Genomic DNA, 23,342 nt, shown 5'->3' with positions numbered 1-23,342 from the left:
ACTTTGCCTGATATTGCATCATGTCAATTAACCAACTGGGTTGAGTTTCAAACTCAAAGGCAGATGTGTGATACTACTTGTGATCATAGATGAGATGATTTAAGTAGGTATATATAAGAGCCTCTTCTTCTCAATGACGTGCTCCGATTAAATACAATCCTTTATCGAAGATCCGTATTTAAATGCCGGCAAATCCCATCAAACTGGCTTACACTGAGCAAATTAATCGTAATTTGAGTCAATGCCAGTCAATCAACTCTTTTCGGTAATACAAAAATTATCCTCATTCGGCAATACATGTGGTGAAGATAAACCTAGAATCAGTAACCCGCTTTTCCCAAACAGGCATTACATCCAGCCTCATGCTTACCCATCGCCGGTTTCGATTGGGATAAGAGCGATGTCTCCTATTCAGACTCTCAACATGACGAAGCAATTTACTGAATAGCTTTTACATCATTGGTCCGCAACTCCGCCAGACCAGATAATACCGTTTCCTGCGACAAGATCGTAGGATATCATTGGTTCTTTAGCCGGCCACGAGCTGAGGTGGATACATCATGTAGTCAGATCAAGTCATTCTCAGGCCAGAAGCTCTGTGGACAAGACGGTGGGAGCGGAGAATCGGAACTCTCAAGGTAAATAAGGATGGATCTATTTAACATACCCATTACACTCGGTCTTAGAATATATCTGAGTCTTACCACCTAGAAGCTGTACATTCTCCGCCCTTATACCTCGCCTTGCCATTCATACGGATTCTACACCTCCGATATCCAAGTGCCAGCGAAGTTTGATCCAGCCACCATGCACGTCATTCTCACGGGAGCGACCGGCCTTGTTGGCTCCGGCGTCTTGGATGCCATGATCAAATACGAACGCATCACTAAAATCTCCATTCTGAGCCGCAAACCCGTTCCAATGGCCGACGACGCCAAAGACACAAGGATCAACGTCATCATCCACAAAGATTTCGAGCAGTACGACGCCTCTGTGCTTGAAAAGCTCAAAGGTGCCCATGGCTGCGTATGGGCCCTCGGAATCAGCCAGTCCAGGGTCAGCAAGGACGAATACGTCAAAATCACAAAAGACTACGCCCTCGCCGCCGCACGCGCATTCTCCACGCTGTCGACTAGCGAGGACCAGCCCTTTCGCTTCGTCTACGTATCTGGCGAGGGAGCTACACAGGAGCCCGGCCATTTCACGGCTGTTTTCGCCCGAACAAAAGGAGAAACAGAGGTTGGGCTTGCAACGATGAGCAACGAGCTTCGTACCATGCGAGCTTACTCAGTCCGACTGGGCGGCGTGGATGCATCGCAACATGATGCGATTAAACAGTATATCCCGGATCCAGGCGCCATGTATAGAGCTATGGGAAGTACTCTTTATCCGGCGCTCAGGTCACTCATGCCATCGGCCTTGGCGCCTACAGACATCACTGGCGATTGCCTTTCCAAGATGGCCATGGGGGAACTAGATGATAAGATTGAAGGGCCAGGTGCTGTCAATACCGGGCTAACTTGGACTTTGAATAACAAGGCCATGAGAAGAGTGGCGGGGAGGTGAACAACACAAGACGAAAGAGGAGGTTCAGAGGTATGGGGTATGATTACCAATGGTGCTTGTTTTATTGTAGTTCCTTTAATTGGATTAGCAATCATATCATTTATAAGTAAATGTGCATGAATATTGAATCAATGCCTATGGAAATAGCTTTGCCTGAAGCATGCCTTGTTATGGCTGACTTACTTGTTAGTTTTGACCTTGTCAAGGAGACACATTTGTCATCATCTTTGCAAGTCATCCATGTAAACTCAACAGAATAGCTTCAGTCACTTGTGATAATGAGTTTGTAACCCCTCATCATCAAGATTTGGCTTGTTAATGTCTTAGATCCATGGCCAAGTTGCCAAGCTAATATACAAGATGTACAGTAGTGACCACGTCTGGGGGGGCCTTTGAAAAGACGGAAGGTAGATGTGCACGTTTAAACGCGTAATTGCTTAAAAATCAAGCACCAATTCTGTAACCATGCGAAAATCAATGAATCATAAAGTGCTTCACACGGTTCGCTACACCTTGGCAGAGCTGGAAACAGGTGGATGGCGCCTTAAGTGGCGTTACGGTATGAAGCATGTGGGCTGGCGATCACTTGAGTTAAGGTAGAGTTATCTGTGGATATGCTGCTGCAGATAATGCACACTCATGCGTGATCCACACGATTATCCGGACTCGAGAGAGTAGCGGCTCAGCAGCGGAGCGTTGATCGAAAAAACACCTGTTGCCATGTTATTGACGAGATCCAAGTGTTGCCAAGAAATGAATCTAGCAGCAGGCCCCTTGAGTCTGGATAACACTGCAAGTAGGGATATAACGGTCACATGCAAGCACTGCAGTTTGTGGCGTTGACCAGCTGCCCCTTTTGGCCATTCCTCTCCTCTTCTCCTCTTGATTCATCAATTTCTCTCCCTCGCTAAGGTGAAGTAGCCCTATTGTGGCGTCAGCCTGAGCATTCTTTGAAGAGCTTCCAAAAAGAAGACCGTGAAGAAGGAAGCCGAGTCACGAAAGAGAGAAAATATAGAAAAAGAGGATCTCTCGAATGCTGGGGCAAAAAATAGATTGATGCACCTAGCCGTTTACGGAGATCGTGTGTCAAATTGTGCAGCAATCTGGGGCAAAAAATGGGGAGCAGGGGCGTGTCTGACTTTAGACTTTGAAGCTGTTCCCCTGGGGTCTAAAAGACTTGGCCTCGTCCGCAATCGTTGCGCTTGAGCAAAGTATCCAGATACCGAAGCCGCGAGGGGTGGAAAGAGAGAAGACGACGTTGAGCGGCGCTAGAAAGCAGCAAAGTACCTGTACTGCTGCCCGTTAGCTTGTTTCTCATGATGTGAGCTGGGCCTGTTTAAGGTAGTGGAGATGCTGAGGGTAGCTCCATCTTAGACAAAGTTTTACCCTAGGCGTTGGGATTTTCGTGTCTCGTGAAGGCTGCGAGATGACTGAGAGGAATGGGGAGCGGCCTCCTCAGAAAAGCGATATCGGAAAATTGATGTGGCAGTTGGTGATTTCGCTTCAGGTGGTTGATAGAAAAGCCGTCTCCTTTCCAACAGAGACGTAGGCGTGGCTAGCACTGTAGCTGGATTCATTGGTAGATGTTATATATCGATGCTGGACTGGTGTGAGATGCGAGGCAAGCCAGTGGACGGCGATCTTAGTGTTGGTAGCCGGCTGCTGCGATATATCGACCGCAATGCTCCAGGCGACTCTAACCAATCGCCCAGTCCCCCTGTCTGCTCTCCAGACACACCAAATTCGCACAATTCAGATGCTGCCACTCGACTCTGTGATTCTTGGGCGCTTTGACAGCTCCAAAATACCCGTAGCGACAACAAGGGGCGGAGATGCAAGTTCATTCCCGGCCAACCTCCGATCCAGCGCCGAATCCACCACCGCGAGCGCCCACACGATGGACCCGGAAAAAGGGTTGCGATCGAGTCCAGACCGAGCCAGAACGCTGTCTAAGCTGGCGACCATCCACACGATTCAAGGGTCCTGGCACGAGCTTGCTTCTTTTCGGGCTGTTTTTTTCAACTCGTGCGCATGCGCCGTGACAGGGGGGTTCACGATGGGGAATTTCTTTTTTTTTTTTCCCTTCTTCTTGCATTTCACCCTTGAGATTTGCAAGTCTCGTAATCGGTATCCATCCATCGTGATTCAGTACGTGTACTAGGTACCTGGGGCAGACCCGAGAGGGCGCCGGGGAAGACCGAGCCGATGGGGCTTCTCTGTTGAAGATGAGAAGCTGTTGTTGATATACAGTACGCAGTAGTGCATACGGTAGACGATGAGGAAATTGGCTCACGGGATGAAATCAAAAACACTGGATCTGGTGGCGAGAGGCAGCGCAGATCAACGAGGCTGGAGGACGTTGAGGCTGGACGGAATGGAGAACATCGTACAGTAGAAATCACCTCGAGTGGTACCTATAGGTACTAACTTTGTGGATGCTGTGAACCCCGCGAAAACGGCAGGCGGCCAAGAGGGCAGAACTGAACACGGCGGGCGCATGGCCAATGCCCTAGAATGTACGTACAGCTACAGGGCCTGATATCACCGAGTTTGCCAAAACGCACCCCAACGCTGGTGCCCAAGATGTAGCCGATACCTCTCAGCGATACTACCAAGGTACCTTAGTACCTTATACTGTGGAAAGTCTGCAACCTCCCATCATCAGTCTCAATCTCCAATTTTCTATCTTCCCTTCTTCCACCACGTCAATCCTCCATCCTCACCAGAACCATCTTCATTCCACCACAAAAGGATCAAATCAAACGCTCTCGCCATCTTCTGCTCCGTCATCATCGCCACTGTATTCGTACCTGCGCCAAAAAATGGAACCATCAAATCAACCAGCTCCACGCGGACTGGCGGCATCTCAAGAGCGGGCTCCTACTGTACTCGTACAGTAGCCTTGATTGCCACACTCCCCCTTCACGCCAGCTTCGCTCACACGCCCCAAGCAACTTCTCAGGGACCTGCGTTTTCCAGGGCCTTCCGCAAGTACCGGTACCGCCTTGTCATGGCGAGAGCTCTAGCAACCCCTCCATCCCTCGTCCAGCAAGCTCATGATGACCTGGTCATGTCGACAAGAGCCAGTTGACTCAGCTTTAAGGGCGTGGGCCTCCCCCGTCTTACTCTGATGCCATCTTTTGTCCTATCCTGCATCTTGCTACAGTATTTGAATCTTTTCCATCCGTTGCTGCCGTGCCTCTTTCTGTTGTCTTCCGCCTGTTCATCTACCTGCCTGCTTTGCATTTATAATACCATCTACTTGGGTGCTCCAAGATAATACTGCTGCCAACCTCTGTACTACACGAAAAAATTGCATTTTGAGTCAAAGACCTACCATTCATCAGCCATATAGTCATCACCGCCATTCACCCTACTCAAAATACTCGAGCGTTCATCCGCAATTCTGAGCTATTGGCCACCCGCCAGTCTTGATATCCTCCCTTTCAGCCCAATTTATAGTACCTGAAACATGTCTGCCTCATCTCAGGGGACCACTCGCCCTTTCAAAGGGTCCAAGAACAGCTCCATTCAGAATCCCGCCATGGAGGTCAAGATAGACCAGCATTTCAGCACCAAAGTCTATACATCCGGATCTACCATCGCTGGCCATGTTGCAGTCCGCACCCCGAAAGATACTGCGTTCGACAACTTAGACATTGTCTTTGTTGGCATTTCTGCCACCAGACTCGATTTTGTTCAGCAGTATCCTTCACACTCTTTCAGGCCATTCTTGAAGATTCGCATGCCAATTCAGGAGTCGGACTTGCCTGGTGACCGGATATTCCGGGCCGGAAGCGAGTACAAGATTCCCTTCCACTTTGTTGTTCCTCATCAGCTCACCATCGGGGCCTGCAATCACGCCTGCTTGTCACAAGATGTCCGGGAACGACACTTACGACTTCCCCCTAGCTTGGGAGCTTGGGAGGCCGACGATCAAGCTCCGGACATGACTCAGATTGAATATGCCATAAATGCAAAGGCTATTCAGTTGGGACAGGGGGCTGCCTCAAAAGTCATGGAAGCACATCATATTCTCAAGGTTCTTCCTTCGCTCCCCGAAGATGCACCACTTGATATCACTTTTAGAGATGAGTGGTATAAACTGTCAAAGACCAAGACTATTCGGAAAAGCCTGTTCTCGAGCAAGACGGGTCAATTTACTGCCAGTGCAATCCAACCCAACGCTGTGATCCTCTCCGCAGACGGGCACAAATCTTCCATGACAAGTATCCTTATCAACATGGAGTACGCCCCATCTTCGGCTGAGACGGCTCCTCCCAAGATCAACTCGGTCACAGGCAAGCTCGTTTCCACCACCTTTTTCAGCGCCGTGCCCGTGGATCATTTGCCAAACTTGGGCAGTCGAACGAACTGCGAAAGCACCCCTTGCTTGAATTATACGACGACACACTCACTCTTCGCGCTCCCCGTGGAGTCGGTATCATGGACGCAGCAAGATGCGTCATCGCGCTCGCGGCGAGATTCGGGCTACTCAAGCACCGTGATAGAAGGCGACGCCTCCGAAACAGATTCTTCTGAGAGAAGAAGGCGTCAAAGCAGCAAAGGAAAAAGCTCCAAGAAGCCCAAATTGTCTACCATCATACACACGACGGATATCGCGATTCCCTTTACTGTGGCCAACTCGAACAAGAAACTCTTCCTACCAAGTTTTCACTCCTGTTTAATTTCGCGCTCATATACGCTGCAATTGAGCTTGTGTGTGGGACCGACAAATACCGCCGTCTCACTTTCAGTACCTCTACAGATCGGCGTCGAGACGATTCACGAGCCCCAGGGCCACGAACTTCCCAGTTTCGAAAGTGCCCTGGCACAGGCTGAAGAAGAAGAAGCGGATGCTTACCTGCAGCCCCGCGTGATACACGCCCCCGTGTCTGGGCTGCTGAATGATACCGCGTTGCCAGGATATAATGAACTAAGCCAAAGAACCATTGGCGTTGCCTAAGAATACATTACACAAGCATAATCTAGTCTTTCTTTTGTACTCATCTTTTGTTTGCGTCAAGATCTGTTTCAGGAGTTTGCCAGCATGGAGTTTGGGACTTGGTACGTTTATAACGAAATTGCTTTGTTCGTGGCTGGCCTGCCATTCAGCATCTTAATACCATACCACCGAAACGGATAAATACATGTACTTAATCCTTGAAGTCGGTGAAGGTAGTAGCAAGAAATCTATGTATTACCAGGAGTAGTATTAAGAGAAGCAAACGAAATTGGGTGTATGAATACATGTACACAGATCCACGTGACAATTCAACGCTTATAAAGCCTCCCTGAGCTTTGGCCTCGATTACACCTTTCCCAAGGCCATTTCTTATTTCTTATAGGTACCTACCTACTAAGGTAATAACTGTTGAGAATCACATGTGAATCCACGTGATCCTCCTCGTGTTGCAAACCGCGACTGCCCCGTTGGCCGTGTGTATAGAAGACTAGGCCTAGGTCTTCTGTTGTTTTCTTTCTTCCTTCTTCTTCCTTCTTCTCTTCTGGATAGCTTCTTTCGCCCAGATAGAAATAGACCTCTATTTCTTCACAATAACATATCGTTCATTTTCTCCCTCTTGTCTCCTTCTTGTCATCTTGTCGTCTTCTGTGTTTCCATCCTGATTTAGCTACTTTCGACTTTTGATTCATGCCATCTCCATGGCCGACGAAGCAATGAATGAAATTCCTGAAGCTTTAGAGGATACCTTTCCTGATCCTCTTCCCCCTTTTGATGACTTCTGGCCCTTGAGGCACCGGACGCTCAACTATCGACCGTTGCCGCAAAACCCTTTGGGTTCTGGCCCCCCTCTTACTTTAAAGGAGTGGAGGCTCGGCAAACCTCTTCAGGATGGCTTCTTTGCAGACTACTTCAAGCAACCATGCCATTTCACCCGGCCACCCATCGATACGTCCGATCGCCTAGACTCTGTGTTACGAGATGTAGACACGCAGATTCGTAAGCGCCTTGATGGTTCCACCATTGTTATCGGCGATAGCCACAGTGCTCCTTGGATTGCTGCCCTGGTTGGCCTACAGGACACTCATCAGCTTTTAACTTAGTTGGACAGAGATGGTAAGTTGCTTCTTAAGAAACTGGAATTGTACCCTTGAAAAGTTGCTCAACTCCTTTTAACATCCATTATTAACTGCGTACTCTTAGTTGCTCGTGTTCTGGAACCCCTTATTAGACAGATAAAATCTATGGACCAAAACATGGACCAGATGAGGGGAGTCTGGAAGAAGGTTCAGCTGCTTCATGCACAATGCGACGTTTTGTGGCGCAACTTGGAGATATGTCCTGGTGTTGTTGTCAAGACTGATCAAACTGTTGTCCCAGCTAGGTCAGGCGTACTTCTTCAACAACGTGAATGGGATTCCATTCTCACCACGATTGCTTGCGCATATCGGCTCATGACCTTCTTCCCAGCTCGATTCACAGAATATCCTGCAGACGTCAACAACACTATTTGGGGACACAGCCGAAACAACTGGCAAGCGGCGTTCTGCGTCATTGTGTTTTTTGGAGAGAGACGACGAGCACAACAATTACCCTTGGCACGCAATTTCTTGCCATTGAGAGCAGCACAATGGTTCGGTTATGATTCAGACCCTGAGGTTGAGTTTGTACGCCTGTACGCACGCCGGGTTGTTGATGATAAGCGTTTCGAGCTATCGAATGTGTGCCCAAGTGTTACCCGGTACTCTGGCATAGACTTGGGCGAGATGGCCGAATTACACGATATCAATCGGGTGCTTGGATTTGTTCCAGCTAGCAATTCATCAAGTCAAGCCATCTCATGGCGTATTTGTGAGCGAATCTCAGAAATCCTCCAGATGTTTGGTCCCAGCATCGATATCGAGGAAGATATCCAAAAACGACCAAACAAATTCCTATTTCGCCCTCTGCAAGAAAATCATGCAGCGTTCATGAAAAGGCTCTTTTTCAGCGCCGGGATTCAATATAATCAATACTTGGCAGCTGAAATCTGCGGATTAGGTCATATTCATCAATTGAACGCCACCACAGATAATGTCGACAATATGCAGGATGCCGATTCGGCATCTAAAGCGATGCAAGGAACACTTCAGGCGATGGCGAATCAACTGTTGACAGTCACCAATATGCAGTATCTATCGGAGACTCATGCTGGAAACTCAACCCCACAAGTTCATGTTCGGACAGTTGAGATGGGATTACACGAAGGCAACACGCCTACTGCCATGTACAACTTCATCATGGAGCACATGTATGGTCAGATGCCCAAGACACAAGACGCAGCACCGTTGCATGCGAACCGAGGCCGTATTGGAAAGCCGCCGCCTACTCGCCTTAGCATTGAAGCAGAGAATATCCTTGCCTTGGCGTCCACACATGTCGATTTTACTATCTTGTCCAAGGCCAATGTGCGAAATATCCAGCTCATTGCAGAGTTTGATGAGGAGCTGTCTGGAATGGCCGGGAGAAATGCGGCCCTGCGACACGATCGTAGTGGCGGCCTTCAGTGGTATTTCTATCACACTCGCCCAGACAGCACATTTACCGTGCCGCTGGAAGGTTACGAGATGATGTCGAGCATCTGCTTTGGGTCCCCCAAGATGGCTTACGTCGCTGGGAAAGCAATGCAGCTGAAGCAGAAGAAGAAACGGCTTCTTCTTTACTGCAGTCATACTTTGACACAAGCTGTTGTGTGTGCATTACTTATTCATGTAGGGGTCAAAACACTGCAAATTCGCAGACAGCACAATCGAGCCGAGAGGAGTAAAGCGTTGGCGCTCTTCGCGGACCCAACATCCAATGTAGAGTGTTTGGTTACATTCATGGCATGGGACACCATTGGATTCGATTGTTATGCCTGCTGTTCATACGGTATTGTCTTGGAGCTACCGGAAAATGAAACTGCATTTTTTGAAGCCATTCGCCGTTCGGGCTCCGCAGGCGAATTCTTTTGGGATATTCTCATCTGCAGAGGAACCTTTGACTCTTACCAAGAGACTTACCTAATGGCCGATCGCGCCGAATTTTTGGTAGCTGAAGCTCGAATCCCAAGCGAGATCCAGGGGCAGCTTCGGACCATCTGCGCCTATGAAGTTTTAAGGGTTTGTCTAGGGCAGCGGGTAAATCTCTATCCGCGAAACGGAGCTGAATGGGAGCTCTTTGACGACAAGACCTTCATCAAGGAGGGAGAGTTTTATTCCGCCTTGGCGCAACTAGTGTTGAAAGAACCGCATTTGGGTCGTCATTATAAGAAAAAAAACTTGCCGAGGATCGGTGCCTCGTGGAAGCCCGGCATGGAGTTGACGGCGGATCACATCCGTGGCAGAATGCCGACTCTGCCGGATGGAGTTACTCTGCGTAGTTGTGGAAAACCATGAGGACAAGGGCGATGGTGAAGGGAGCTAGGGTGATGATGAGGACACGATTGGCGAGGAAATTCTTTGATTGCATGGAGATGTGTGGGTGAATAGAAGTTATGTAGCATAGCGTGGGATGAACCGAGTAAATGCACATGTTGATGTGGTATTCACTACTGACTGGGCATAACGTCTTGAGAGGCATGGAATAGGGATAATATGATAGCTAGTTGTAGATGAGTTGGTGGAAGAGACCTTTTACTTTCCTCAAACGCCATCACTGTGAATACTGATAGCATTCTCGTATCAAGCGGTTGAAAAATGTGATAGATATTGCATAGTTGAGATGACACTTGAATAGCTGAGATGTCAACTTTTCCTTCTTGTTAGATTTGGGATGCTAGATAGCTAGGTACACTTGAATTCTTTTTATTTCCATGGCGAATTCATAAGGCTGACCGCTTGATATCAGACTTGTATCAACGCAACACACTATCCACAAAGACATCGCTACATTCAATGCCGTTGATGCTCGTCAAGGCAGAGACGAGGCGAAATTCAAATTCCAAAATCATCACTCGTCTAGTCAAACACATCTGTGACATATCTCTCATTGCGTTGCTTGTCCCACCAAGCTTGGGCCTGCTCCTCCGTCATCTCCTTCCCGTCAGCCTTGGCCTTCTCCTGAACGAGCTCGACGCAAACGGCCTCTACGGCCTTTCCGACATCGCGGCTGCCGCAGACGAGGACCTTGGCGCCCTGGTTCCACAGCTTGAACAGGTCTTGGCGGTCGTGCGACATTCGGTGCTGGACATACTTGCAGCCAAACGACTTGTCCGAGGCGCGCGAGTACGCCTTGCGCATCTCGACGGCGCCGAGCTTCTCCCACCGCTCGAATTCTTCGGCGTACAGATCGTCCATATCGGGCGAACGGCATCCGTAGAAGAGCAAGGCCGGCGCAACTTTGCGGCCCGCGGCAATCATGGCAGCGCGCTCTTGGACGAAGCCCCTGAAAGGAGCCAGGCCGGAGCCCGTGCCGATGAAGATCAGAGGAGTGTTTTCGGCATCGGTTGGGAGGTGGAATGCCTTGGATTGGCGGACGGCAACGTGCAGTCTCTCACCGGGGGCGAGGGAAGCCAGGAAGTGCGTGGCCACTCCAAAGTGAGAACCCTGGCCGGACATGGCGGGCTGTTCGAGAACGGAGTAGGTGAGCGTGAGTTTGGAGGGATCGGCTAGAGGAGAAGAGGAAATGGAGCTGTAAAGTATGTTAGGGAAGACGTCAACAATGATGTGGATTCGTTTCAACTCACTACTGGCGGACACGCATGGGTGGAAGCATGGCTAGGTATGTGTCCAGGGGTAATTCGAGAGACGGGAATCTCTCCAACAAATCGAGGACAGAAACGCGCTTAGCACTAATCTCCTGCTGGTAATCATCTCCAGCTAGCTTCTCAATCTGAGCCTTGAGCTTCTCGTCCTGAGTAGTCTCAGCCATGACAGAAATGTTCTGTTGTTAAGGTATTAGCACAAATTTTCAGCTCAGCCACTCTGTGATATATCTTCTATACTCACCCTCTTGGTTGCTGGCTGGCTTAGCTCAACATATGCTCTCAACAAATCATTCGCAGAAACAGGGGTATCCGTGGGGAGGGCAGTCGGCTGGTCCGAGTGAATGGTCAAGACGGCATCCCAAGAAAGCTGGAAGCGACGGAAGACTCGGGCTACCGTATCCTTCGGGTTGAAAGGTAGGACAGCCAGGTAATCGCCGGATCGGTATGTCATGCCTGTAGGCAGGCGGATCTCGATGTGATTCTTAGTAGATCCGCTGGTAGTCAGAGTTCTGGTGCTGGTGACGAGAGCCTCCTCGACATCTTGGCGCAGCGTCGACTTGCGAGGGAGCGACACATCAACAATCAAGCCGCCAGCTGAGCCTTCGGTAAGGTCTGCGGCGGCACCATACTTTTCCTTCAAAGCAGGCCAGAGGGATTCGTCTTCCCAGGTTTCAAAATCGCTAAACATGTCACGATCCGCGGCATCAGTAGTAGCTAGCGGAATGAGGCGAGCAGCGCCATGCTCTGCCAGAGTCGAATCCACGAGCTTGGGGATGCGGTGGAACGTCTGGACCCAGTCGTGGTGGCCGCAGCCAAAGACGGCATATGACACTCCTTCCAGCTCGTTGCCCTTGAGGTTTTCAATCCAGCTTACGAAGTGGGCCGCATTGGATGGTGCCAGTCCCTCGTACGAGGCCGTGACAATGATCACAGGGCGGTCCTTGGGGAGGTTCTGGTTGGCAGAGTCAAGAGGAGCAAGGTCCGTGACCTTGAAGCCATGGCTGGCTGCATCAGTTGCCACTCTTTGGGCCAAGGCCTCGCAAGTGCCGCTGTTTGAACCGTAGTAAACAGCCAAGGGCTTCTGGGATCCCTTGGTGCTCGCCACACTGGCTGCCTTCTTATCTGCATGATGCTCTTCTGAGACGCCTTTTCCAGCCAGCCTCTGCTCAAGCTCCGTAGGAGTCATTCCATCCCTAAGGCTGGCTCGCATGAAGAAATCCTTTGGCTTGATCGTCAAGGATGAAGCAATTTCCAACTGATAGTTGGGATCGTCGAGGCTAAAGTTGAAGTTTTGGAAAAGAATAGCCATGGCGATGACGGCTTCGTTCCAGGCAAAACCTCTTCCAATGCAGCCTCGCTTGCCATTGCCAAAAGGCTTCCAGCAGTTGGGGAATTCTCTGTTGAGCCGAGCAAACTCATCATCGAGCATACGCTCTGGCTTGAAATCATTGGCGTCATCGCCATAGACTACAGGATCAAGGTGTGATTTGGCGAGAACGCAGGTGATTGGTTCGCCCTTGTGAACGAGGTATCTGCCTCCAATAAGGGTATCTTCGAGAGCTTCAACAGAGAAGGCCGGGATTGCGGCACTGAGACGTAGAGTCTCTCTCAGGACCTGTATCGCCTACTGTAAGTATTCTGTGTGTTTTCAACAAAGAAACGCGGGAATAGGATGGGTAAAAGAGGGATAAGAATAGAAACTACGTACTGCTTGGATATATACGAGCTTGGAAACATGCTCGACTTTGGCAGGTCCACGGCCAAGCACCGCATCAGCCTCTTCTTGGACCTTTCGATAGGCGGATGGGTTCTTCAAGAGATGGTAAAAGGCAAATGACATCGTGCCAGACGTTGTCTCATGGCCAGCAATCAAAAAGGTAATGAGTTGATCCGTGATGTTGGCGTCGCTCAGCTTCTCGCCGGTCTGGGGGTCCACGCCGTTCAACATGGCGCCGAGCAGGTCCTTTCGATCACTGGGATTCTTTCTTCGAGCCTCCACAACGGCATTGGCAGTGTCTCTCAGGATGGCAATGTCGTTGTAGAACTTTTCATTGGCGGCGCGGTACAGGAAGTTGGGGGCAAAGCCGGGTCTCCTGTTTCGCCTCCCGCATTCCGCAAGGAAGTCACCCATGGCCTGGACGAAGGGGTGCATCTTGTCCTTGTAGTAGGAGTTGAAGCGATAGTCCATGGAGCACAGCGCGATGGTGTCGAGCGCCAGCTTTGTGAACTCGTCCGATACAGGAATGGGCTTGTGAGGGCCGTGACGAGCCAATTTCAGGGCCAGCTGCGAGCTGATGTCATGCATCTCATCAAACATGTCGCGGATGGGAAGAGGTCCAAAGGCCGGAGTCAGGACACGATGAGCCTTTCCCCAGTTGGGCTCATCGGAGTGTGCGGTGAACAAGCCATCGTGGACGCCCTCACGCACAACCTGGATGGCCAATGAATGTCAGTACGTGCTATACTCTGGGTGATTCGAAACACAACGCAGCACAGCACAGCACAGCACAGCTGATTTATGTAGCCAGTAGGGCTGTTTGACATACCCGAAGAACGGAGCTCAGAGACTTTTGAAAGCGCTTCTCATCGCAGACTTCGTTGACAAGGGCCTGAGAGCTGATGAAGACAACGGGACGGGAGCCCATATGAAGTCTATAGATTTCTCCTATCCAGGTGGGTTAACAAAGGTTCCTCAGTGATGATGATGATGATCATGTTAAAAGTGTTGGTGGTGGTGGTATAATGCAAGGTAGGTGAGACGTCGATAAGTGTGTTATAGTAGTTAGATTGTAGTATCGATAGCAGATAGGAGATACATGTTGATAGGTAAGGGTACATGTAGATAGACAGACACCAAAGCAGATGAGGTAAGTGTAGATACAGCAAGGAGAGTGTCATCCAGTGCATATCTAGATGCAGGTATATACACGCATACAAAAGGATTCAGTCGTCTTACCATATGTATTCGCCAGGCGAACAACGTCCTCAATCGGGTTCGCCGAGAACTCGCCCAAGTTACCCAAAAAGGGCAACCCAGGAGGCTCAGGGATAGGCACAGAATCAGCCATTGTCGAGTCGATTCCAAAGGTCTCAAACAAAACAAAAACGAAGAATCAAAAATCCAATTGCAACTTGACGTAATGTCAAACCGTGGACAGAAGAGGAGAAAAGAAGAATGAGGAGAAACAACAAGGCCCAAGCTTGAAGCTTAAATGCCCAAGGCGCTGCTAAGGTATGTATGGCAAGGTATAAGTAGATTAGTAGGTTAAGGTAGCTGAAGACAAGACAAAGGCAGCTAAAACGGCCGCTGTGATGGAGCTTGTCAAAAGGGGATGGAGGGGCGATGATGGAATTGGTGGGACAAGGAGAGAGAAGTCTCTTGTTTTGTTTCTTCTCTTTGTTCAAGAAGAGTGTCTGGGAGAGGAGCGAGGAGTATTCGTGTTATTTATCTATTTACCTACAGCCTCTTTTGACCCTCGAGCTACACAGAGCAAGTAAGTCGCTTGGCCCGTCTTTTCGGACGACATGCAGCATGGCATCATCCATCACCATCAGCCTCATCCTGAACGCCCATCCCCTCCGCCACTTTTCCTCTCTGTCCATGGGGCTCCGTGGCCATTCGGGGCCCCTAGCAGAGCCGAAGTCGTGTACAAGTAAGACGTAGCACGGGTTGGTTACTTCGGCCTCCCGAATGCCGGTCCCGATCTCTCTCTTCTGTCTCTTGTCTCATTCGGCCCCTCTCTTTCTCCCTCCCTCCTAAACCCTCAGCTCTCTACTCTCTACATCCCCCCCTCGCTCTCCCAGCCAATCTCCATCTCCGTAAAAACACAACGGCAATCCCGTCAGCGGAGTCTCTAGCGGCATCGTGGTGGAGCCATCAGCGATTTGCAGCCCCTGGACGAACGGTGGGGGGATCGGGCTCTGGTTCCCGATTGCGGTAGAGCTGCCCGTTGCCGAACACATTGTTAGCTGTCATCTGTTTTTCCCATTCCTTTCGTCATAGGAGAGATGGAAAGCAAGAAAGACATAGGCAGCACTTTTTTGGAACCTCCGACGCCTCCCCCTTATCCTATCTGTAACTAAAGGCTCCATACATACAAGTCGTGAAACGGCAACTCGGCCGAACAAGCACAGACTTGGACTCTTGCAATGCCGCTTTTCAGAATCCATCCATATCCACTCGCCCCGGGCAGAAACTGTCGGCCGACGCTGTCATCCAGACTTTCCTAGCAGGGAAAGCAACCTTGAACTTTTCTGCAGCGTCTCAGCAACTCCAGCAACTCGCTGCTACATCTTGGTACAGGCATGGATGTAGTAGGTAGGTAGTAAACTGTAAGCAGGCTAAGAATGCGAATCAATGCATGCATCAATTCATCCGCGCCAAAGTGCCACAACACCACCGTAGCTGCACCTCCCTCCCAACCTCTCACAGCAGAGCAAAGCAAATACAGTACCAATACCCAACATGAAGATAATACCATCAATCAGTAGAATTCGCCCAAGTCTCACATTCCCCGTTCCCACCAACTCCGACGCTCCGTCTCCGTTCTCCGTCTCCGTGCGTCACATTCTTTTCGCTGAATTCTGACAATGTCCTGCTCAAGCCTCGGCGCCTCGGCTCAAGTCGCCGGTGGGGCCGCTCTCAGATGCCAAAATCGACCTTGCGTATTCTCCGTATCTGAGCAGGGAATAATACGGCGTATCTTGCGTCCACGTTTGCTACGTATTTCAAAACTGGCATCTTCTGCTTACATGAGTAGCTACCATAATAGCATTGGATTGATCAAAGTTACGTTCCAGCAATCAATTAGTAGTCCAAACAGAGCAACTGCCGACTCAGGCTGCAGAGAGGATTTTGTAAACCCCTGCCCAACACAACGCCATAGCCTCCACTGCCGAATCCCGTTTGCCCCCCCTCTCCTTGTAAACTCCCTTTGTAAAACTCCCTTTATTAACTAAATCAGTTCAAGTAAACGCTCCAACATGCCACCTTGAAATCTTCAGCGACTCTCCCATCGCCACTTTTGGCAGCCTCTTCAGTGGAAGGATTTGCTCAGCCATTGGTTGAATGTCCAGCATGCTGCTTGCTAGCTGCTTCTCTAGTGTCGTCAATATGCACACATACGAATATACGAAGCTCGCATAAAGCATGGAGGGTAGAGTATTACAACATGCATGTCATCCGTTTACCAGCAACTGCTACAGTAGCTGCAGCTTCTCCAACAGTCTCGAACAAGGCTCTTCACAACTCGCAACACTATAATATAAATAGGTACTATCCGCATACCAACCGGGCGGCAACGGCTTCAGAACTTGTTCTGTACGAGTACCTCCAGAGTCAAAGCCCGCGGCGGTGGTGTTGCGCTTCTGCAACCACTATTGGCTATTCATCGTCAATCACAACCGACGCAACCAAGAAGAAAACAAAATGGTACAACTCTCAAAAGTCCTTCAGGCAGTTGCAATTTCATCGCGCCAGCATGCAGCAAAATCTCCACTTGTGTGTACAGTAAAGCCTTCTAGTATCGTTATGTCGTTATTTCGATATGCACCGCTAACCTAAGTGCGGTTGAAACCCAATTGTATAATGCCTGATTGGTTACCTTTTGTTTCCTGTTGTTCCTTCTCCCTTCCCCCCCTCTCTCTCTCGTTTCAACAATCAGAGCAGCCTATCAAATCAACCCCCGTCATGCCTCGTTTTCAGACGTCCCACCGGGGATGTGGCATCCATCATTCGTTTATTCATTCGGCTGCTTCATCAAAAACTAACCTTGCCTACCTATGGGCAATGAATGATTGTTGACCCCTCACGGCAATGATGAGCCGGATCCAGCTCCGAGAACGAGCGAAATCAACGCTCTTCGCGGTTAGCCTCATCTCTAGAGCCTCCTCCCGTGAACCTATCCCTGAGCCAACTAAAGGGTCCGGAACTGGTTTGTTGGCTGGGGTTGGCGCTGGTGCTGGCGCCCGAGTTCTCTCTGTCACGACGACTGCTCTGTGGTGGACTGGGTTGTCTCGGACGCACTCTATAATCCGCAAACGAAGACAGTCTAGGGCTCGTAGGGGAAAGCGAGTTTCGCGAGTTTCGCCGTTGCGTACGCCAAGTATCGTAGCTCATGGTAGACGGGACACCCCAGATGCGGTCTCTCTCCCTTTCCCGCTGATCGCGGTCTTGCTCCCGTTCCCCGCGTTCCCCAGAAATGCCCCAGATGCGTCTCATGTGCTCGCGGTCTTGCTGCTCTTGTTGTGATGAGAGGCCACGCATGGCTTCATTAAGCCGGCTCTGGCTCTGGTTTGGAGGACGAGATGGCCCCGCTCCAGGAATTGGGAGCGGCTCGGTCCGGTTCAGCCCACTCCCAAAGATATCATCCGACCGCAATGAATCGAAATCGCTAGACTGGGCGGAGATTGGGGGTGGGCTTGCATGCCTGTTGGCGTCGCTTCCGTCCCCGGGCTTCTCAATGGATGCTCGACAAACCGGACAAGTGTTGTGTTCTTTGAGCCAGAGAGTGACACATTCTTCATGGAACCAGTGCTTACAAGGCAGAAATGCAGCCGTGTCACCCACATTCATGTCGTCTATACAAATGGTGCATTCGGTTTTCGAATCACCATCCAACATGGAGGCATCTACGGGCCGTCGAGTCAGGTTAGCAAGCGCCTCGGTCGACGCTGGCGGCGCAGCATTCGATTGTGGATGCGCCTCCATGAGGTTTGTAATGATCTGGTCCAGAGCTTCTTGTGAATAAACGGCATCTCCAGAAACTGCATGTGCCGGATTGAACAGGTTTAAAATCTCTTGAAGCCCTCTCGCAAATCCTGGAGTAGGAGGACCTCCTGCCTCCCGGCCTCCTACAGGAGGTGACACATCCCGAAGGACATTGGAAAAGAACCTAAGATGTGCAACAGCTTCAATTAGCTTCTGAAACAAGACGGTATCAATCCGATGTAAACGACAAGCAGGCCAACTCACGTTTGGAATGGGTCCCCGTGGCGGTCCTGGCCAGGTGCCGGTCCAAAGAGTCCCGCCGGCCCAGTGCCAGAAAAGATGGTGACGGAGGCACTACCGCTACCATTTGTGAATGTAGCGCGATGGATATGCGGTCCTCCATATCGGCCTTCATCTGGTCGTTGATCGAAGGCAGCGGGTCGTCGCGGGGGCTGGAAATCCTGAATCATTCCGAGGAATCGTTCAATCACTGGGTCAACGTTGGGATCATGGTGTTGCATTCCTGGGCGGCCCCTAACGCTGCGACGGAAATGAAAGCCGTTCGGTCCTCCGAGATGTTCTTCAATATCGGCTTCGTCTGGGTCTGAATCATGGTCGTGGTCATGGTCTCGAGGTGGAAATCTATGACGCAGTGGGGGGGATTCCGGCTCCGAATCGCCGTCCTCATTGAACCCTCGAGGATCATTGTCTGGGCTTATCTACGTAATGAGTCAGTCAAGGTCAAGCAAGGTAAGGGAAATGGGCGAGAGGGAGGCAGCATACGATTTCTGTGATGTCGCTACCACATCTGGGACATAGCAGCCCACGCTCATCGCGGTACCATTCTCTAGCGCAGGCATGGCAATAGACAACCTCACGGCCTGCGCTGGCATCGAGGTGCTGGTCTGGGGATGATCCGTCCATCTTGTCCCTGCAACCTGCGGTTCAACGCAGTCAAGGAGCCGAGTTCGGCCAGGCGGAATGCACAGCGAGCCAAAGACAACCAGCCAGCGTCAATATCAACGGCCGAAGATGGTCAAGTCGTAGAGCAGGTAAAGCTGCAATTTATCAGGTTCGTATGCAGTCGGTCAACGAGAGACGCTAGGTAGTAATGATGTCTCGGTCGGTATTAGTCAAAGAGGCGACCGGGGCGGCAAGAGATGGGTGTATATCCGAGTTCGTGGGCCCGCAAAGATTAAAGAGAGAAAAAGTATAGATCCCCACGATGGCGCTCATCAAGAGACAACGGGGGTGGCAACAGACACGCAGCGTGCGCGCGTTTATGATCGATCAGCAGGGAAAATGGCGTGCGATGGATAGCAGGCTCCTCGAGTGGGCACAGTCGAGGAGGGAAAGATCACGCGAAAATGGCCTCAGGCTTGCGGTGACAAGGTCGCAGCGTCTGGGGGGGGAGAATCGTCGCCACAAAGTAATGAAGAGGAGAAGAGCAGAGAAGAGAAAGGCAGAGAAGAAAAGAGATAGATAGGGGGATAGGAATAGAGGAATAGAGGAATAGAGGAGGTAAGAAAAAAGACAGAGAGGCCCTGCTAGCAAGGGAGATGAATAGGCGAAGAGCAATATCCAGCAGCGAGCCGATGCTAGTTGTATTTGCGTAACGCGGCCATGATTTGATGCCGGTCGGAAGAGTGACGTTTTTGTCAGCGCGGAGCTTCTACCACGGCACTAACAGTGTGTCCAGGCACTAAAGCTGGGTATAAAGGCAGGGAAGAGTAGGGGCTATTGCAATATTGCTAGCAGTGAATGGAAGCGCCTAGTATCTTTGGTAGCGGCAGACAAACAGATTCATGGATTTTAATTGATTGTGTCTCTCGCTCATCTCAAGGCGGCGGGGCTTGTACTCTGATGTTACAGTCCACACTGTGGTCTTTTTGTTGGGCAACGCCGTACCGGCCGGGTAGACTATTGGCTGTGAAGCTGCAGTGCATTTACTGCGGTTTGTACGACCGAAAATCGCGGGCTGTGGCCGTTCATAGGCTGCCAGCCGCAGTCTTGGGGGCCTGAATTCATGTCGCTTTTGCAGCATGCAGCACCTCCTTGTTGTCCATCATACATTCGAGTTGGGCAGGATTTAAGCCAAGGCAGAATCATGGATTTAATACATGGAGTTGAGGAAAAGAGAAGAAGAAAAAACGCCTTGCCTTGTGTAAGGTACATACATACTAGGTACCTACCTAGTAGTAGGTATTCTGTCTCTTTTCACCTCCTTTGTGCTCCTCACTTGTGATACAACAAGTGACGGCATCATCTTGTCCACATCCCGGGATTACTCATTTACACAAAATGCAATAATATGTACGGGCATGATCTGCGCTCCGTACTCGACCGTATCAACATACATTACCTTAATCAACGTTAATAGCTTGCGTACCCTTGACCTGTTCGCAGTTAGAGCCGTACCAACCCTCCCAGATCCTTGCAGGCATCAATCTCACTGCCGCCGTATACAATGATCAATACCGTGTCAAGCGTGTGTCATACCTCAATGTCTTGTCTATGCCTAGCCCCCCCATGTCAACCCAATATCAGCCTCCCTTTGGAACGGCACGCCATCCCCTTGCATCAGGATCAACGCACCTCAGCCTTATCACCAAGCCGTGCGAGCCTAACCTCCAAGACCAACCAGACGGGGCCAGTGGAATATGTTCCCGGGCCTTCTGTGTATTTCCATTTCCACCCATGCAGCACATCTGTGTTGTTGGTGGGGTGCAAAGTGCCGCATGAGCCTCTCGGAGTCTGTCGCCCGGCAGTAATTATCCAGATGCATAACAGAATCCTTTGGAGCCCGTTCTAATAATCCCATGTAGCTTGACCCGTGTTCTAGATCCGCGCCAGACTGTGCATCTCGAATGCAAGGCATCCGTAGGGCTCCAGCATATACCGGCTCGTGACGGCCCAGCATGCCCACTTGTCTCGATTAATTGTCAGTAAAACAACCTGTCAGGTTTTGTCGTCCTAGATTCAGTCATTTCTTGGCTGACTCAATTCACTTCATCAGTCGTTTCATCACAACCGATACTCACATAGTGCAAACCAGGTCGTAGATTTCGGGGGAGCTCAACGTTTTGAAATGTTTGCCTTTTGTTCGTATAGAATTTGTACAATTTCGTCTATTATCCTTTTCCCCCAAAAAGTAAAACTCTACTCCTTGCTGCTGCTTGCTGCCTTCAGCTTGTCCTCCTTGTCCCACTCAATCAACTGCTTTGACCAGCTTCAAGCAAAAAACGTTAGCAAGAAAACGGCCAATCCTCACGTCACCCCCCAATGCAATGCAATCAAAACACAACGTACTATCGGCTAGGATGCCACTCCCACGGCTCAGGCTTGTGCGCCCATCGTTCCCTGTCGGCGCTGAACTTCCACGTAATGGCGATGACGCCGAACATGGCGGCTCCGGCGATGAGCGTGTTGGCGCGCCAGTTGGCAGGCTGGGCGTACCAACCACCAGCAGGCGACCAGACGTGCTTGGGGTAACTGTGTCGGATTTCTCACAATCAGGACGAGGCGCCTCGAGAGGCCATTCGGTTGGGTTCGAACGAGGTCAACTTACGGGATTTTTCCACCGCCACCCTAGGGAATGGTTAGCAAGCCACACTCTGCCGGAAATCAATGATGCCACAGCTTACCATTTTGAAAATGTATCAAAAAGACGTCTGTGTACGGTCTTTTGGCGCGCAATTGCTGCGGATAACTGGTTCAATCCGCTATCCAGGCATCCTCCGAGAAGCTGGTAGAGAGAGAATGAGTCCCGCCACAGCGAAACCGAAACCGCCGGGCCGAAGTAATTCCGGCTCGCAGTCTTGTGGCGCCAGTTTCTCAACTTGCGCAAAAAAGCAGCGCGGGCAGTGGCTCACACGACTTTTTGGCACTTGTGAGAAACCAAAATCGACGCAGAATCTTTTTCCGAACAAAAGGCACGACGGGACAGCGAAAAAATCGTCTGATCCTTGCCTCAACCAAGAACTTTTTTTTTTCTTTTTTTTTTTTTTTCATCTTTTGCCTCTCCTGCGGTTTCCCCTTCCTTCTTTACAGCTCTTTTGTGACCAGGCTGAGGGGCATTGCGGTTCAGAGGGGTGGAATTTTCTTTTTTTTTTCTTATTCAGTCGTCCCGCCTTACATCTTTCAACCACATGAAGAGGATACGACCCTCACGATGGAGCGGCCAATTGCTCCAGGCCCGGTGCGGCGCCGGCATCGCAGCAGCTAGACAGCCCTTCCTCCTCGCCGCCCGGCCCCAATCGACGTCCTCGGCCGCTGCGCACGACTCTACTACTGCTACTACTACTACACCCATCGACTCTCCTCCTCTCCCCGCTCCCTCATTCGCCCGGGCCGCCCAGTCGGCAAAGCTCGCCGCCCTACACGCCCGACTCTCCCTCTCGAAAAAGGTCCCGCTACAGACGCTGGCGAGGGCCCTGGTGACGCCGTCCGCAGACGCCAATCCAAACTTCAACAACACGAACCTGGCGTACCTGGGAAGCACAATCGTCAACTACCATGTCCTCGAGTACCTCGTCTGCAAGTGGCCCCGCCTGCCCATGGCCATCTTATACGAAGCCCTGAGGGCCTATGCTGGCGACGCCTCTCTGCAGCAGGTCGCCAGGAGATGGGGTGTTGAGTCTGCGGCTGCCCCGGGACAGGAGGTCGACCCGGGTCTGCTGCAGTGGAAGGCGGGCGAGGATCAGTTGGTCAACACGCGGTGGGGCTACGTCCGTTCTGACAAGGCCCCGGCCTGGAGACGAGGACTGAGCAGTCGTGTGGTCCTGGACAACGACTTTGGCGACCAGGTCAGCAGTCTCGAGTCCGAGAAGCCCGAGTTCGACACCCTCCAGAGCGAGGCATTTGGATCCGTTGTCCAAGCCGTGATTGGCGCCATCTACACCCACTGCGGCCGTGAGGAGGTCAAGGCCTTTGTCAAATCCCACATCTTATCTCGAGAGCTCGATCCCTCAACGCTGTTCGAGTTCAAGCTCCCAACCCGCGAACTGGCCATGCTGTGTGCCCGAGAGGGCTTCGAGGCTCCCGTCGCTCGTCTGGAGAGCGAGACTGGTCGATTGTCCCGCACCCCCGTCTATGTGGTGGGAATCTACAGCGGCAAGGAGAAGCTGGGAGAGGGCGCCGGCCCCAGCCTGGATGTGGCCAGGAGACAGGCGTCCATGGCATCGCTCAAAGCCTGGTACCTCTACAGCCCGGGGAACAAAGTGCGGGTGCCTAGCGACATGATGGAGGAGGGTGCCAAGCCCTGGAAAGCGCCGTATATTGACATTGGTGAAATCATCTAAGCGGATAATAGCGCTGCTTGCTCCACGGGTGGCAATACTATCCGAAAAAAAAATCCGGTTGGGCAGGTTCTCAGGTGT

General features: G+C 50.9%; 7 protein-coding genes across 7 annotated transcripts; 4 read left to right on the top strand and 3 right to left on the bottom strand.

The window, feature by feature from the left end:
• Positions 1-807: 807 nt before the first annotated feature.
• On the top strand, positions 808-1,566 carry Triagg1_8524 (uncharacterized protein; the record flags this gene model as incomplete). Its single annotated transcript, XM_062903380.1, has 1 exon — positions 808-1,566. The coding sequence occupies one exon, from the start codon at positions 808-810 to the stop codon at positions 1,564-1,566; it is 759 nt and encodes a 252-aa protein (XP_062752520.1).
• A 3,472-nt stretch (positions 1,567-5,038) lies between these two features.
• Positions 5,039-6,532, top strand: Triagg1_8523 (uncharacterized protein; the record flags this gene model as incomplete). The annotated part of the gene is made up of 1 exon (XM_062903379.1): positions 5,039-6,532. The coding sequence occupies one exon, from the start codon at positions 5,039-5,041 to the stop codon at positions 6,530-6,532; it is 1,494 nt and encodes a 497-aa protein (XP_062752519.1).
• A 698-nt stretch (positions 6,533-7,230) lies between these two features.
• Positions 7,231-9,945, top strand: Triagg1_8522 (uncharacterized protein; the record flags this gene model as incomplete). The annotated part of the gene is made up of 2 exons (XM_062903378.1): positions 7,231-7,528; positions 7,733-9,945. The coding sequence occupies 2 exons, from the start codon at positions 7,231-7,233 to the stop codon at positions 9,943-9,945; spliced, it is 2,511 nt and encodes an 836-aa protein (XP_062752518.1).
• A 561-nt stretch (positions 9,946-10,506) lies between these two features.
• On the bottom strand, positions 10,507-14,323 carry Triagg1_8521 (uncharacterized protein; the record flags this gene model as incomplete). Its single annotated transcript, XM_062903377.1, has 6 exons — positions 10,507-11,179; positions 11,235-11,431; positions 11,497-12,870; positions 12,964-13,686; positions 13,802-13,920; positions 14,212-14,323. The coding sequence occupies 6 exons, from the start codon at positions 14,321-14,323 to the stop codon at positions 10,507-10,509; spliced, it is 3,198 nt and encodes a 1,065-aa protein (XP_062752517.1).
• A 2,783-nt stretch (positions 14,324-17,106) lies between these two features.
• Triagg1_8520 (uncharacterized protein) lies at positions 17,107-18,888 on the bottom strand (the record flags this gene model as incomplete). Its single annotated transcript, XM_062903376.1, has 3 exons — positions 17,107-18,148; positions 18,229-18,683; positions 18,748-18,888. The coding sequence occupies 3 exons, from the start codon at positions 18,886-18,888 to the stop codon at positions 17,107-17,109; spliced, it is 1,638 nt and encodes a 545-aa protein (XP_062752516.1).
• Positions 18,889-21,123: 2,235 nt separating this feature from the next.
• Triagg1_8519 (uncharacterized protein) lies at positions 21,124-21,611 on the bottom strand (the record flags this gene model as incomplete). The annotated part of the gene is made up of 4 exons (XM_062903375.1): positions 21,124-21,193; positions 21,274-21,456; positions 21,533-21,552; positions 21,609-21,611. The coding sequence occupies 4 exons, from the start codon at positions 21,609-21,611 to the stop codon at positions 21,124-21,126; spliced, it is 276 nt and encodes a 91-aa protein (XP_062752515.1).
• Positions 21,612-22,112: 501 nt separating this feature from the next.
• On the top strand, positions 22,113-23,264 carry Triagg1_8518 (uncharacterized protein; the record flags this gene model as incomplete). Its single annotated transcript, XM_062903374.1, has 1 exon — positions 22,113-23,264. One exon carries the CDS (start codon positions 22,113-22,115, stop codon positions 23,262-23,264), a length of 1,152 nt encoding a protein of 383 aa, XP_062752514.1.
• Positions 23,265-23,342: the final 78 nt, after the last annotated feature.

This window comes from Trichoderma aggressivum (genome assembly GCF_033847375.1).
Source record: "Trichoderma aggressivum f. europaeum strain CBS 100526 chromosome Unknown scaffold_042, whole genome shotgun sequence".
Lineage (NCBI taxonomy): Eukaryota > Fungi > Ascomycota > Sordariomycetes > Hypocreales > Hypocreaceae > Trichoderma > Trichoderma aggressivum.
Note: the sequence above shows the minus strand (reverse complement) of the source record. Positions and strands in the feature narration are given on the sequence as shown.